This window comes from Haliotis cracherodii, unplaced genomic scaffold, assembly GCF_022045235.1.
Source record: "Haliotis cracherodii isolate W230 unplaced genomic scaffold, xgHalCrac1.p SCAF_2, whole genome shotgun sequence".
NCBI lineage: Eukaryota > Metazoa > Mollusca > Gastropoda > Lepetellida > Haliotidae > Haliotis > Haliotis cracherodii.
Window position 1 is genome coordinate 67,122,990 of NW_027266275.1, and position 15,821 is coordinate 67,138,810.

Consider the following 15,821-nt stretch of genomic DNA (forward strand, 5'->3'; position numbering starts at 1 on the left):
TCTGATCCACTCAATGTACAGGAGATGTGTGGCAGTGATCAATGCTAATGGTGGTCACACCATGTATTGACTAACATTTTGGGTATTGACCTTAAACTGTGTAAGCCCTTAACATTTGAAAAAAATAATTTATGTCATCTGCCTTTTAATCCATTAAACTGTCTTCGGTCAAACTTTTGTCAATCTTCCCCTATTAGTATTTCTTGTCTTTACTGTTGGAAATAAATAACATAGTAACCGTATCACTAACTCTCGCAAGGCTTTCACAAATACACCTAGAGTCGTACAACCAATATAAACAAACGATACATACACCCATTGAAAAAAAAAATTTCACGTTTGGGGATATTTTGTCAATGACAGGTAGTTTCATGACATATGTATCTAACTGGGTCCGGACTGCGGATAGGGGAGTGCACCCCTGCTGACGTACGAAGTGGCAGTGCTACACACTCTCTATGCCTGTGATTAATGCGAGTTACGAAACATAAAGCGCCATTCTTTGTATATATACAGGTTAATATCGGTGCTTCCTCAACTGAATCGACAACCCACTCAATCATTTCCACTCGTCCCATGCCGCTTCACTCAACATGTTCGCGAACCCCAAATAGTTTACGTTTAAGGTTTTTCGCGGTAGGATGGAGATTTTGAGCAAGGTTTTCCTGTAGATTTAACTGCGCTAAATTTAACATTTGAAACTTCAGGTCCAAATAAAATTATGCGCGGTTAATTCTAAAAGTAACCTAGCTCCGCAATATTAAATATTTGAAATCTCGGGTCCAATTGAAATTATGCGGGGTTAATTCTATAAGTAACTCGCTCCGCAATGTTAAATATTTCAAACCTCAGGTCCAAATTAAATTATGCGCGGTTAATTCTACAAGTAACTTAGCTCCGCAATATTAAATATTTTAAATCTCGGGTCCAATTGAAATTATGCGCGGTTAATTCTATAAGTAACTTGCTCCACAATATTAAATATTTCAAACCTCAGGTCCAAATTCAAGTTTGAGCGGTTAAATCTACAGGTAACCTTGCTATAAATTGAAAATACAGTATGTCTATCTCCTAAATATATTATTATACAACCGTGTCTTTCAATAAAAGATAAACAGATAAATCAACCGATATCAGAAAGGTTTAATAGTTCGTCCGCCGACTGCCTGGACACAAAACATAAAATATTGTTTGTTTGTTTTTTGGTTTGGTTAACGCCGCACTCAGCAATATTACAGCTATATCATGACGGTCTGTAAATAATCGAATCTGGACCAGACAACCAAGTGATTGACATCATGAGCATCGATCCACGCAATTGGGATACGATGACATGCATCAACCAAGTCATCGAGCCTGACCACCCGATCCAGTGTGTCGCCTGTTACGACAAGCATGGGTTGCTGAAGACCTGTTCTACCCCGGATCTTCACGGGGGAGACAAGCATGGGTTGCTGAAGACCTGTTCTACCCCGGATCTTCACGGGGGAGACAAGCATGGGTTGCTGAAGACCTGTTCTACCCTTGATCTTCACGGGCCAAAACATATCATAAGTATAGTGTGATGACAATATGGCTAACAGAGAAAACACTGACAAGATAATTGTACAGCACTGAATGAAAGCAACGACATATGATGTCAATACTGAACAGTATAAGTGTAGATAAATAGTTTGCCAAAAAGGCAGTCTGAGACAGTGGAGAGAAGTAATACTAGCACATTTTTCTTATTAACTTTTTAAGAATATATACACTTCGGAGGTGTCAAAATAAAAACACGTCATGACTTAATACAAGTAATTGATTTGTTCTGCTGGTTCTCCGTGGATGTTCTCCTGGAGACTCTACGTGTTGAGACACTTGCAGGATCCGTCGACCTTGACCCATTCGACTTGATATCGATCATCATCGTCATCATCCGCGTCTTCGTTCACGGTGACTGCCGTCGTATATTCCACATTTTTGGAACATTGGCCGTAGTTATAATTGGAAACTTGACTGAAAAAGACAGAATCAACACAATCAGTTCCTCCGGACATGGGAAGGTGTGCACCATGACATGATTGATGAAGGGAATTGGCAGTATATATAACTGGTTGTTTGTATGGGACGGACGGCGGACAGTGGTCCATTGCGTAAGCACAAAAGTATTAATAGTAATAGGTGTTTTACCTGCACTGTTCGAACTTGAAGAACTGTTTCTTGTTGCTAAACTGGGCTATCGTCTTCACAACGTCCGTCAGAGTGGTCATTGTCGCTTCGTCTCTGAAGGACACCTGTCTATAATATAATGTGTCACCTGTCTATAACATAACAAGACACCTGTCTATAACACAACACAACACAACACAACACCTGTCTATAACACAACATGACACCTGTCTACAACACAACATGGCACCTGTCTATAACACAACATGAAACCTGTCTATAAGACAATATGACACCAATAATAACACACCCTGTACTGATAATAAAACAATCTACTGATAATAACACTTTGGTAATAATAACACACTCATAACAACACACTGCACTGATAATAAGACATTGCACTGATAACAACACCCTGTACTGATAACACCACACTGTACTGATAACAACACACTGTACTGATAACAACACACTGTACTGATAACAACACACTGTACTGATAACAACACACTGTACTGATAACAACACACTGTACTGATAACAACACACTGTACTGATAACAACACCCTGTACTGATAACACCACACTGTACTGATAACAACACCCTGTACTGATAACAACACACTGTACTGATAACAACACACTGTACTGATAACAACACCCTGTACTGATAACAGCACCCTGTACTGATAACAACACACTGTACTGATAACAACACACTGTACTGATAACAACACACTGCACTGATAATAAGACATTGCACTGATAACAACACACTGTACTGATAACAACACACTGTACTGATAACAACACACTGTACTGATAACAACACACTGTACTGATAACAACACACTGTACTGATAACAACACCCTGTACTGATAACAACACACTGTACTGATAACAACACACTGTACTGATAACAACACCCTGTACTGATAACAACACACTGTACTGATAACAACACACTGTACTGATAACAACACACTGTACTGATAACAACACCCTGTACTGATAACAACACACTGCACTGATAATAAGACATTGCATTGATAACAACACACTGTACTGATAACAACACACTGTACTGATAACAACACACTGTACTGATAACAACACACTGTACTGATAACAACACACAGTACTGATAACAACACACTGTACTGATAACAACACCCTGTACTGATAACAACACACTGTACTGATAACAACACCCTGTACTGATAACAACACACTGTACTGATAACACCACACTGTACTGATAACAACACCCTGTACTGATAACAACACACTGTACTGATAACAACACCCTGTACTGATAACAACACACTGCACTGATAATAAGACATTGCACTGATAACAACACACTGTACTGATAACAACACACTGTACTGATAACAACACCCTGTACTGATAACAACACACTGTACTGATAACAACACACTGTACTGATAACAACACACTGTACTGATAACAACACCCTGTACGGATAACAACACACTGTACTGATAACAACACACTGTACTGATAACAACACCCTGTACTGATAACAACACACTGTACTGATAACAACACCCTGTACTGATAACACCACACTGTACTGATAACAACACCCTGTACTGATAACACCACACTGTACTGATAACAACACCCTGTACTGATAACAACACACTGTACTGATAACACCCTGTACTGATAACAACACCCTGTACTGATAACAACACACTGTACTGATAACAACACCCTGTACTGATAACAAAACACTGCACTGATAATAAGACATTGCACTGATAACAACACACTGTACTGATAACAACACACTGTACTGATAACAACACACTGTACTGATAACAACACACTGTACTGATAACAACACCCTGTACTGATAACAACACACTGTACTGATAACAACACACTGTACTGATAACAACACCCTGTACTGATAACAACACACAGTACTGATAACAACACACAGTACTGATAACAACACACTGTACTGATAACAACACCCTGTACTGATAACAACACCCTGTACTGATAACAACACCATGTACTGATAACAACACACTGTACTGATAACAACACCCTGTACTGATAACAACACACTGTACTGATAACAACACACTGTACTGATAACAACACCCTGTACTGATAACAACACCCTGTACTGATAACAACACCCTGTACTGATAACAACACCCTGTACTGATAACAACACCCTGTACTGATAACAACACCCTGTACTGATAACAACACACTGTACTGATAACAACACACAGTACTGATAACAACACAATGTACTGATAACAACACACAGTACTGATAAGACATGGCACTGATAATAACACTGTACTGATAACAACACACATGCACTGTAATGATAACAACACACTGTACTGATAATAAGACATGGCACTGATAATAACACTGTACTGCTAACAACACACTGTACTAATAACAACACACTATACTGATAACAACACACTGTACTGATAATAAGACACTGTACTTATAATTAGACATGGCACTGATAATAACACTGTACTGATAACAACACACTGTACTGATAATAAGACATGGCACTGATAATAACACTGTACTGATTACAACACACTGTATTGATAATAAAATATATTTTGTTTGTTTGTTTGTACTTACGATTGACAACATGCGTGGTTGAGAACTGGTCTACTCATTTGACGTGCCGGAATACTCCCATGTAACTTGTTACAGAGAACATTACAGGTGCCTCCCCCCATCACCCTGGGTTGTACTGGCGTATACTCTTTGGTTCCATTGAACAGGCGCAACTGCTGCTCTGCCGTAACAAACAGGGTCGGGTACCGTTCAAGGATTCGTTCTTCGGCACTCTTCTTTGACCTGCAAATAACAAATTGGCCTTAGTGAGCTCCAGACTGAACTCAGTTTGGAGAAAAATGTACATATTGCTACCAACTCGACGAGGTTGACGGGGGTGGGGGGTGGGGTGGTCGTGAATGCTTCTTACCACAAAACCCAAATACACCTTACTGGAAAGAAGTATGGCTCAAATTACAAATTACAAATTACATATCCCCTGTGAATTGATTCTGCAAGCCGTGCCTTGCACTACAAACAACTGTAGCCGTTCAGTCAGTCTATTGTGCCATCATCTTCAACAGCAAAGCTCCAGTCCTTTCACCCAATAGAATAAGCGGGATAACTGTATGAAATGGAGCACATTCGCTCAGACAGGTTACAGCTGAACGCTCGTAAACAAACCATCTGAACTATTCGCATCATCAATACAGGAAAGCCACTGTGGCCTGCCCATATTCAATTCAGTCGTTTCTGGTATTTTGCTCGAAATATCATTGTTATCTTATTATTCTAATTATAGAACATTATAATATGATCACAGGGACAGAAACTCACCCGACCTCCTTCCAAATGATGTAGCACGCCAATGATACAGTTGTTATACAGAATACAATAGCAACAACAACCTGCAAGCAAGACCTATACAATATTAGTCACATGTCATTGAAAGGAGTCCCGTGAAGATTCCGGGGTGGAATGGGTCTTCAGCAATCCATTCTTGCCGTAAGAGGCGACTGTCAGGCTCGCTGACTTGGTTGATGCATGTCATCGAATCCCAATTGCTTAGATCAATGCTCATGATGTCAATCACTGGATTGTCTGGTCTGTTAGCTGGAATATTGCTGGGTGCAGCGTTAAACAAACAAACAAACATTGAAAGGAATAAATGACGTATTAAAAGTGGTAATTGTAAAACTTCAAGGTCATAGGGTCGCCTCAGAGAAAAACTAAACCTTTCAGAAACGCCATACATGTATTTTGCAAAAGTAATTGAGGTATGGCTTAACGTCGTTTTTTATGCTGGTCGTTACTAAAACATTTTGCCTAAAACACACTGTCATAGGGGCTGGCAAACAAAACTTCCTAATTGGTTCGAACCCATAGCCATCATGACTAGGGGACTAATAACGTGTATCCTAAAAGGAAATAAACCAAAACAATATTTGAAAATAATAAGCGCGCGCACAGCGAATCGCGGCGCTTTAGATGACTAGGCCACCCGTGTGCGTGCGTGCGTGCGTGCGTGCGTGCGTGCGTGTGTGTTTGTATTTCCGCATAATAAAGTAGATTTTGAGAATGTATTTTATACAGTTAAATAGGAATTAATAGATGAAACACAAATCTTTTGGTGTTGGAATTTCAATACGAATACGGATAACTACCCTTTACAGCGGAATTCAATCAATTATACTAGTTGACAAATATAAAAGGTTCACAGTAATTCCATGAAATATTTATTAAAAAATAAGTTGGAGAGATAACCATTTTGCTTTAGGGGAGTACGAACTTGGACACGATATTTAAGAACTCTCCTGTTTTGTTGCCCAAACGTGACTAAACTACCACGGTTCCAGTATCAAATTCAACATCAACAAAGTGAGCTCAATCTGGCGAGTCAATGAAACTTGGATATCCAAAGAAAATGTTCTTTTTGGTAATTTATCGAAGAATAACAATCCTTTAAACCTCATCATTATTTTGTCAAATGAATCATTGTCAACTTCGGTAAGAATAACTATAATCCAACATTCCAGTTCACACAGAAAGAGCTCACTGAAACTTATAAGTTAAAAAAGTATACATGAGATATTAATTGTAATAGAGATTACTTCAATTAGATTTGGTCAAGCTGTCATGCTTATTTCTTTGATTAGATGTTATGCAAAACCGCGTAAATGCTTTTGAAAATAACAAATAACAACAAATAAAAATATACAAATAAAAAAGTGACCAGCTGCACAGCGAATGACCGCCCTTAAAAATTCCTATCCCCCCATCTCACTTACACTCTAGTTCAGACGGATTGGTGCTGAAGAGAGACCACAAAAAGCGAATTGGGAATATGTTTTTGTTTGATATAATGTGAAACGGTGTTACTCTGGGCGATGCCGTTCCTTGATTAATTGTCCGGATTAATGAGTTTAGTTGTTTGTTTGCTGTTTAACGCCGCAATATTCCAGCTATATTACGGCGCACTGTAAATAATCGATTCTGGTTCAGATAATGCAGTGATTGACATCATGAGCATCGATCTATCGCAATTCGGATACGATGACATGCATCAACCAAGTCAGCGAGTCTGACCACCCGATCCCGTTAGTCGCCTCTAACGACAAGCACAGTCGCCTTTTACGGCAAGCAAGAAGACCTATTCCACCCCGGATCTTCACAGGTCAGAACAACATTCCCAAAGACATACCAACACTTGAAAAGTCAGTACGTTTGGGGCCAGAAGGAAAGATTACAAGATTCTTGTAATGTGGGTTGCAGGTCTAGGCTGGCGTGATACCTAGAGGAAACTACAGAACTTGTGCTGGGATCGAACACACATGATGTCAGTTTCTTAAACCTGGAGGATGTCGAAAAGGACAAATGGATGTACGGGAAGGTCAAAAGTCAGAATAGGGCCAACATTCGTCACCACTCACATCCGTAATGGCAGGAAAGGTCCGTGAAATGACGTCGTAATGTTATATTAAAATATGTTGTTACTTTCGGAAGACAGATTCGAGAGTACACGTCCGTTTCTTTACATTCAGGAATCGGCTCACTTAACTGCCACATCCTTTCACATCTGCGTATTTATGTAAAATACGCTTTAAATAAACTGAAATACGCTGACAAATCAAATCCTAGCGTATCAAATACGCAACAAAAACTTTAAATACGCTATTGAAATAAAACTAATGCGTATATAACAACTGCTAGATAAAACGATTGCGTATAGATAAATGTTACATAAATGATTGTGCATCATCCGATCGCTAAATTCACTTTCCGACAGTTACATTCGGAAAAGCATGTGCTCGAATACTAATAGATTCTAACTGAAAAGCACATCTTGCCTATTCCATGTATCTTGAACAGTCACTGATTGGTGACTGAAAAAAAATAAGAGCCCCTTTCTTACTATGCTAGGTTTTGCAAACAAAAATGGCTTCCCCTAGAGGGATTGAGTGAGTGAATATGGTTTTACGCCGCTTTTAGCAATATTCCAGCAATATCACGGCGGGGGACACCAGAAATGGGCTTCACACATAGTAACCAAGTCGGGAATGGAACCTGGATCTTCGGCGTGCCGAACGAACGCTTTAACCACTAGGCTACCCGACCGCCCCTCCCTTAGAGGGAACTGCAAGCAGACGCAGACGAGTATACTACTATTCAGTTAGTTTTAAATGATTTACATGGATTGTAACAGGTTAAAATACCCAAATGTTAGAAAACAAATGTGTAACAAAATTAAGACGGCCTCTGAAAATAGCGGTTACCCAATTAAAATCAAGCGCCTTCAGGGAAATATTAATATTAAAATAAATAAAAGTTTATCCAGAGCTCTGCTGACATTTAATTGAGCCGTAACGAGACTCAGCCTTCCAAAACTATATTCAGTTAAATATCCATTTTGATCAGATACCAATAGTTGAAAAATGTATTCAGTTAATTAACTTATCACCTATTCAACTCTCATAATACGAAATTGTGTTTTGGGATATTTTAGTCCATTTACAATATGATATTTTCAATTTTATTTGTAACAGATCATGATAGATGGTGCTTCAATAAATTCAACAACAAACATTTGTAATTTTCATACTTTGGATTGAAAAAAATATATGTCGTACTGAAATATTAGATTTCAAATAGACATGCACATGTAACTATTGAAAAAAGGAGATGGCTGACTTTTCCAGGTTATTCCATTTTGTGACGGTACATATGGCATACCAAATTATACGAGGTGAATTTCAGCTTAGCCCAAGTTAAACACGTGGACTAGATGATGGGTTTTATTTAAAAGACATACACTGTATACACTGCACATGAAGCACAATACCCATGAAATGTCTAAAATCACATATTGGTCGTGAACATTGCAGGTACACATTTCTCACACGGTCCGCATAAAGCCTTATCATTGCACGTCGTGGATTGTCTAAAGCGTTAAGCTGACAGATTACTTGAATGAAAAATGCAAGTATGTCTTGTAGGGAAATTTGACGTCACCGTTCTGTAATTTCAAGATTAATGCAGAAATGAAGTAAAGAACAGGCCCCGCTCAGGTCAACCTCACAAGACATCCAAAAGAGAAGATACAGCATTATTAGGACTCGTTAGTCGACGTCCATTTGACAAGAGACACAGTGGCTACCAGGTAGCTAGAATCAGAACCTTCAGAAATCGTCTGAAAAAACGCTGGATAAAGAACCAGAAGACCTACCAAACGTCCCTTGTTAACTGATCAGGCCCATAAAGCGGTTCGTTTGGTATGGTCTAATCAACGTCCTAACTGGAATATTTAAGGATTGACTATGTATTTTGTTCGGTTCATTGAGGTATGAATCGAAAAACCGATGTGCTACGCGTATTCATACAGTTTGCACATCGGTTTTTCGATTCATACCTCAATGAACCGAACAAAATACACAGTCAATCCTTATAATTAAATTAGACTAAGAAAACATGCGTTATGTACAATAGTTTAATCAAAATAGGTTATATAAATCCAAGAGGACAAAAATGTCGAGATTGATGAACATTCCAGGCGTAAGAATACATACTGTGGTGTGACATGAATAAGGTGATTTTATTATTTATGCACATAAATTGACACGCCCACAAATCAGTACCCAATCAAGGGAGATTAGGATCAAAACAAACTTCATAGGACCTGTCAATCAAGGCAAGAGGTGAGAAGGACTGCAACAGTCAGATTGAAACGAACCGGAACAAATATATGTTCGGGAGAAGGCGGCCTTTTCAAATGACATGAACAGTTACCTCCAGATTCAAACAGTTCCATGAGAACGGGAAGACACAGTTGGAAATGTGCGGGTTAGAAATGAAACCCGAAGACATGAACTTGTGGAACCCAGGAGGGCGGACAAAAGAAAGGCGAGGGAGCCTGCACGTTTGCTGTTTCATTCCTTCTCGGCCTTTGGTCTCAAAGGGTAGTTGGGACAATGGGAATGCATGAATTTCGCTAAATGTCCTTTGCATGACGATACACGTGAGCAGAAAAAGAATTCCCTTGACTTTAATATTGGGATTCCCCGACATTACGTACGTAGTAAAAAAAAAAAGTAGTCCGCTTCGGTGGGCGTGGCTAACTTTTTATATTCATTGGAAAATGAATGCAATAACACGTGACCACTTCAGCTAATCAGAATGCAGGAATTACAATGAACACAACGAGACTTTAATTATGTCATCATGGCGCTCAGTCCATCTTTCTGATGAAAGTCGGCATCTGCTACACATGGTAGACGGCCGTAGACGTGTCTTGAGGCAGGCAATACAGCATTCCAGAGATCCATCCATTTGGTTGGGGATCAGTAATGGTATGGGGATGTGTTTCATTCAATTGTAAACCTGACTTGCAGGGTAATCAGAACGGACCTCGATATCAGCATGACACCCTGGAGACGGCAGTTAACCCCCATCTTGACAACCATGCCTTGGCCACGAGACCTGTCTTCAGGGATGACAATGCTACACCTCACAGATCACGTGCTGGTCTGGAATGCTTACGTCAGATTGCCATCCAGACACTTTCTTTGCCAGCAAGAAGTCCAGTTCTTAATCCAATGGTACAGCTGTGGGACATTTTCAAAAGGTATTCACGACAACTGTTTTTCTTGCATCTTATGACACTGGTTTAGGATTCCGTTGATTCAGACTGGTTTGAAGCTGTTCAAATTTTGTGCGACAACGGTAGTTTCCACTTTGTTTTTGGTTTTGTTGTTTGTCTTTTAACGCCGCACTCAGCAATATTCCAGCTGTATGTCGGCGGTACGTAAATAATCGAGTCTGGACCTGACAATCCAGTGATTGACATCATGAGCATCGATCCACGCAATTTGGATACGAGCCTGACCACCCAATCCCGTTAGTTGTCTCTTACGACAAGCATAGTCGCCTTTTACGACAAGCATTGGTTGCTCAAGTTCTATTCCACCCCGGATCTTCACGGGCCTTGTTTTTGGTGAATATAACGCCTGTCTTCAAAATGCCAACAAGCCAGAGTAAATATCATTGTTCCAATTCTAACCCGTGTTTTCTTCATGATTGATGACAGTAAACATCATTGGATACCGTTATCACGAACGCTTTTTGCACCAGGTCACCAGTAAATTTACTCATTCATGAAAATTAATTCTCAGTGTATAATTGGGTGAATGTCTGGTTCTCTAAGTACAGTGAAGGCACGTAAGACCACATCATCCCCAGTATTTTTATGGCTACCAAGTTTTTAATCGCAGTATATTTGTATGTCTTAATTATCGGCTAAACTTCTCAACAGCAGTCAGCAGCTAAAGACACGGTGGAGATCCTTCTAGCGAACCATGCAGGAAGCTGAAATTCTGAACGCTCCGGTGGTCCCTAGTAAGGGGATCTACTCTCGGTTGCTTGCTATCTATAATCTCCGAGTTATATATTGTGTTGTCGTTTAACAATCTGATGTTAATATTGTTTTCAAGCTAGTTTTTAACATAGTTCTGTGTTACGTTGCTGGTAACTTTACTGTCGTTTGACGACAGGCCTTTAGAAATCAAATGCATCACCTTGTCTAGTTACCATATGGCTGCAATATCGCCGACGTGACATAAAATTTTAACTCACTCACTCTAAGTACCCTACACACACACACTTCTGTGTTTGATCAGATCAATGCCGCATCTCTACAATATATCAACAAGAGTTGACAGAACAAAACAATACAGGTAGGATGAAACAAATGGATTCTTCATTAAACGACCCGTGAAGATCCCTAAAAGGCGACTATGCTTGTCGTAGGAGGCGACTAATCGGATCGGGTGGTCAGGCTCGCTGACTTGGTTGATGCATGTCATTGATCCCAATTGCGTGGATCGATGCTCAGGATATCAATCACTGGATTGTCTGGTCCAAACTCCATTATTTACAGACCGCCGTCATATAGCTGGAATATTGCTGAGCTTGGCATTAAACAACAAAGAAACAAATCTTCATTAAACATTCGCAACTATATAATGGTTGGTATTCCTCGAATCACACACGTATAGATATAGGAGATTCAAACCAATTATTTCGAAATTAGTGACAGAAAACTCTCACTCTAACACATATTGCAATAAAAAAAGATAGCTGTCAAGATGAGCATTAAATACCTACAGAACTTGTTAATGGAATCAAGGTCTCAGTAACACTTTCAAAACATTTAATGTTTTTTTAGGTGAATAATTGACATGCCTTTGCATGTGTTTGTGACGGTGCCACCGGTGCTTAGGGATACACTCACCATTTCGCGAACACCTGGTATCATCACTATTTCATAGTGATTCATATGCACGTGCTTATCATATTGTCGGAAGAGAACAATCGAGATATTTTTTTATCGAGATATTTTGTGGCTGTTTATTATTTTATTTATTGATAAAGTTGTATTTGATAAACATAACATGATAGTGTGGACCAGGACCTTTGATAGACGTATGATACCCACCCTATTTTGTTACCATACTTTGATAAAGTCCAAGGTGATCAGGCAATGGGTGACATCGCATTATCTTCTGTGGTTTGGTGGGACGAGTTTGCAAAATTCGCTACTTTTAACTTCGCGGTCATCAAATAAATTATGCCTAACACTGATAGTACGTTACAGGGCAATCTGGTGTTCTTATATTAGTCACCTCCACTATCAGTAGCCAGAGGGAGAGGACTGACACGACACGTGTTAATAACTGTCAAAGCGCTTCTAAAATTACAACACATACTTTACATCTATAGACTAATTATAATATCATATCTACCTATATAACACTTTAGTGTCTCATATTGCAGAAAACCAAGAACCAAAATTCCATTACACTAAAGCTAACTGGGACCAATTCCAAGATATCTGCAACGAAGCTAACTTAAACGAAATAGAAAATAATGATCCAGAAACCTATTGTAAAAACCTAACAGACTATATAATAAACGCAGCCAAAACCGCCATCCCCTTCAAAACATCTAAGACAGGCAAACCGACGGTACCATGGTGGAATGAGGAAATAGAAAAGACTAGACGAAAACGTAAATCAGCCTTCAATAAAGCAAAACGCGACTACAAATATTTAAACATAGCCCACGAACTAAACCACCAGGTTCAAAAACTAGTCCAAATAGCCAAAAGTAGAGACTGGAAAAAATTCTGCGAAGGTATAAATAACCGTACAGATGCCAGAATGGTCTGGCGCAAAGTCCACGCCATCAGAGGCTTAAAACGACATAAAAAAAACCCTAACATTGACAACTCAACCAACCCCGCCCAAAAAGCAAATAATCTCGCCAACCACTTTTCGGCCGTTAGCAGTAACACCAACCTCAGTCAAAAATTCCAAGATAAACTTAAAACAGAAAACAAACCCACAAAAGAACCAAACAATATCAATCTAGAAATAAATCAACCCTACACAATGGAGGAGCTCCTCTACGTAATCCAAAACAGGAAAAAGGGCACAGCCCAAGGATTAGACCTAACTTCTTACCAAATAATTAAAAAACTCCCCCTAAAACTACTCCAGGCACTACTCAAACTATACAATCTCATCTACCTAAACGGACAGGTTCCTACTCCCTGGAAACAGGCCCTAGTCATACCAATCCCTAAACCTAATAAACCAGCTAATCGAGCTAACTCATATAGACCAATATTCCTAACTTCAAACTTATGTAAAGTAATGGAATCAATGGCTAAAAATAGATTACAACATTACTTAACCCAAAATAACATCATAAACCCAGATCAAAGCGGTTTCACTCCTGGCCGCTCAACCCTAGATAACCTCGCCCGACTAGAACAAGATATTAAGACAGGACAACTAAATAAACAATATACCACAGGCATCTTCTTAGACTTCTCTAAAGCATTCGACATGGTATGGCACGATGGGCTAATACAAAAACTTAAAAAAATAGGACTCAAAGGTCAGATAATAAACTACATCCAGGACTTCCTAAACAATCGTAAAATAACCGTGGGTATAGACCAAACTCTATCGGACCAATGTCCCCTAGAAAATGGCACTCCACAGGGCAGTATCCTCAGCCCCACCCTCTTCAATATAATGATAAACGATCTATTCGAGGGCCTATCCCCTAAAGTAAACACATCAAAATTCGCGGATGATGGAGCCATCTGGATCCGCACTAAAAGCATGAAAATGGTCCAAAATTTACTCCAAAAATCTCTTAATAAAATACAACAATGGGCTGACAAATGGGGCTTCTCCCTTAACTCAGAAAAAACAACAGGAATAGTATTCAAACATAAAAACATGAAACCCGCCTCCCCAATCCTCCATCTAAACAATCAAACAATCAAATTTCAAAAACAAACCAAATTCTTAGGACTTATTTTCGATGAACATCTCACCTGAAATGCTCACATCCAAAACCTAACAACTAAATGCAGTAAAGACCTAAACACCCTAAGATGCCTAACTGGTTCTAACTGGGGAGCCTCCAAAGATACCCTCCTCTCTCTCTACATATCACTAATTAGATCAAAACTAGACTACGGCTGCGCCATATACAACACCCTAAACAACTCTCTATCTAAAAAACTTGACTCAATACAATATCAGGCTCTCAAACTAATTACACGCACCCAACATGGCACCTCCTACACCTCACTTCAGGCCTTAACAGGAGAAATGCCACTAAGTCTACGCAGGGAACAGCTAAGCTTAAATTTCTGGGCCGCGTCCCAATCAAACCCTCTCATCCAAAACTTAATAAACCAAAACATCAGCCCAAAAAAACAAGCTCTAGCTCGTAAACACCCCTTACTTACCCCAATATCCCAAAGAATAACAAACTACCTAAATGAACACCAAAGTAAAAATCTTAAACAAAAACTGCAAACAATCAAATATCTTCACCGCTAAACTTAAAATACCCAAAATAGACACAACACTAGCTAGCCAAATAAATAAACAAACCGACCCAAACATAGCTAAAACTACCACACTAGCATACATACACGGAAATTGGCCAAATTGGTGTCACATTTACACGGACGGATCCTCAGATCCGACCTCCAAACACACAGGTTTCGGAGTCCATACCACACAACCAACTGAAACCACACAGTCCTTCCGACTCCCAAACAACTAATCAATATTCACGGCAGAACTAATGGGCATGGCATCAACCCTCCATAATCAAGAATCCCAAAACCACAAAAACAATCCTAATACTTACCGACTCCCTAAGTGGACTGCAAGCCCTCCAAAACAAAAATACCAAAAACCGACCTAAAGTAATAAATCAAATACTTAAAAGCCCCAACGACCTAACTAAGGCAGGCAAACAAATAATCTTCTTGTGGATACCCGCCCACGTATGAATATACGGTAATGAAAACGCCGATAAAGCAGCTAAACTATCCCTCAAAATCCCAGAAATAAGCTTAAACTTACCCATCTCAAAATCAGAAATTAAAAGTGTAAACAAGCAAAAAATCACCCAAAAATGGCATAACCTATATCTAAACTCAAATAGCCAAATCAAAAAAGTGCTCAGCAAACCACTAACCAAACCAAAAATTCTCCATCCGTCAAAA

General features: G+C 39.4%; 1 protein-coding gene across 1 annotated transcript in view; it reads right to left on the reverse strand.

Annotated features, from left to right (window-relative positions):
- Nucleotides 1–761: 761 nt before the first annotated feature.
- LOC139469469 (uncharacterized) overlaps nucleotides 762–15,821 on the reverse strand; it is a 33,382-nt gene continuing 18,322 nt past the window's right edge. The window contains exons 3-6 of the mRNA XM_071251651.1: nucleotides 5,567–5,637; nucleotides 4,811–5,032; nucleotides 2,173–2,280; nucleotides 762–1,998 (exon numbers count right to left, since the gene is read on the reverse strand). Coding sequence (XP_071107752.1) covers nucleotides 1,845–1,998; nucleotides 2,173–2,280; nucleotides 4,811–5,032; nucleotides 5,567–5,637 — 555 coding nt within the window. The 3' untranslated portion in view covers nucleotides 762–1,844. The remainder of the gene's footprint in view (nucleotides 1,999–2,172; nucleotides 2,281–4,810; nucleotides 5,033–5,566; nucleotides 5,638–15,821) is intronic.